General features: G+C 64.1%; 1 protein-coding gene across 1 annotated transcript in view; it reads left to right on the top strand.

Annotated features, from left to right (window-relative positions):
- The window catches only part of PCSK7 (proprotein convertase subtilisin/kexin type 7), a gene marked incomplete at its 5' end in the record, with an annotated part of 15,162 nt that extends 14,017 nt beyond the window's left edge, over positions 1–1,145 (top strand). Inside the window, 3 exons of the mRNA XM_009583751.1 lie at positions 65–182; positions 441–558; positions 741–1,145. Of these exons, the coding sequence (XP_009582046.1) occupies positions 65–182; positions 441–558; positions 741–1,145 (641 nt within the window). The remainder of the gene's footprint in view (positions 1–64; positions 183–440; positions 559–740) is intronic.
- Positions 1,146–1,721: the final 576 nt, after the last annotated feature.

The following is a 1,721-nucleotide window of genomic DNA, read 5'->3' as shown; positions in this document are numbered from 1 at the left end:
AGGTCCATGCGGTGCCACCGAGCCAGGTGGGAGAGTTCCCCACTGGTCCAACCTGTTTCTTCCCCAGGAGATGAGAGCCTGAGGCCTGGGACCTTGAAGCAGTGGCAGCTGACCCTAGGTAGGACACCACAACCCCGCCTCTGTGGGGAGACAGGAGATGGAGGGCTAAGGGCCATTATCAGGTGCTGCTTGGCTGGAGCAGTGTTGCTGCAAGGTGCATGGCAGGGTGAGGCTGCGGCCTGGCCGCTGGCCCCTGGCACGGGGCACTGCAGCTGCCCTCAATACACTGCAGAGGGGAGCCGTGGGCTGTTGGCTGAGTCTGTCCCAGGAGGGCAACCCTCAGTAGTGGAAGAGTCACTCCAGACCCTTTGTGGGCATTTGGGACCCTCCCTGCAGCAGCACTGCCTGCGGGACCCTCACGGGGTGCCTCTGTCCCCCAGGCTGCTGGAGGAAGCCATGAGCGGGCAGTACCTGAGCAGCGACTTCTCCCTGCCCTGCCCTCCGGGGCTGGACATCCCCGAGGAGCAGCACTACACGATCACAGCCAACACCCTCAAGGTGAGCCTGCCTGCGGGCCGGGGAGACCGCCGGCTGGCGCCGAGCGGGGACACCCCGGAGGGACGGGAGGAGTGGGGACCTGCGTCGCTGGTCCTCCTGGCGCTGTGCCCTCTCCGCTGGGCGACAGCAGGGCTCTGGGGCGGTTGAGGGCTTTGTTTCTTAAGGGGTTTCCTCCTCCGCAGACCCTCCTGCTGTTGGGATGCTTTGCCGTGTTCTGGACTTTCTACTACACGCTGGAGGTTTGCCTGACCAGGAACAACGTGGGGCTTGACCTGACCTGCAACGGCTCCACCGTCTGCAAGTGGTACCAGCAGGGAGGGAAGCACAGAACCCTGGAGAGCGGCCTGGAGATGGAGTCTGTGCCGCTCTACCGCGAGAAGGACATCGAGGACGTCGAGATGGAGTGTGAGCATCCAGAGCCTGCCCAGGAGGACGAGCGGGAGGAGGGGGCCTGGCCCCCCACCCACCCCAAACTTCCCAGCAGAGCTGCGAGCTTCCATGAGACGGCCCCCGCCGGAGCAGGGTACCTTGGCCAGGAGGCGACAGCCAAGCTCCTCTCGGAGGACAGGGAGCACCAGACGTGCTAGCTGGGGCTGGGGCTTTGGGCTGCATCCCTCCCACTCGGTACGTCCTTCCCGAGCACGGGCAGCAGAGACTTCCTGAGCCACCAGGGACCATTGCCGTTGTGTCCTGCGGAAGGTGGTGTTGAAGTGGCTCAGAAACAAGGAGAAAGATGGCTGGCAGCGGAAGGGGAGCTTCCCTTTTCCTCGCTCTGGAAAACAAGGCAAGCCTTAAACCCATTCCTAATGGAGCCTACCCTGCAGCGACGCTCAGGGCTTCCCTTTGTGCGTGGAGCAAGGCCCCACGCCTATGCCTCCTGGGCGCGTAGCGGCCATCGTGGAGCTCCGCACGGAGTCCCCTGCACGCCATGGCTCCCACAGCCTTGCGGCGGGGGGAAGAAGTGTCGCTTTGTCCCTAATTTCTGCAGTGAGCCTGGAAAATGTGGCAGGGCCCTGGCAGCTGCCTCTGCAGGCAGGGACCTCACAGCACAGTCGTTTGCCTGCCCCGCTGGGCTAGGAGCTGGCCAGTACCCACCGGTTGCGCCCAGCTTAGAAGCAGGGAGTCGTTTTGCCCATCTCCAACCAGCGCTTGCTCCCTGTCCC

The sequence above is a fragment of the Fulmarus glacialis genome, unplaced genomic scaffold (genome assembly GCF_000690835.1).
Source record: "Fulmarus glacialis isolate BGI_N327 unplaced genomic scaffold, ASM69083v1 scaffold17888, whole genome shotgun sequence".
Taxonomy (NCBI): Eukaryota; Metazoa; Chordata; class Aves; order Procellariiformes; family Procellariidae; genus Fulmarus; species Fulmarus glacialis.
This window is presented reverse-complemented; position numbering and strand designations above follow the sequence as displayed.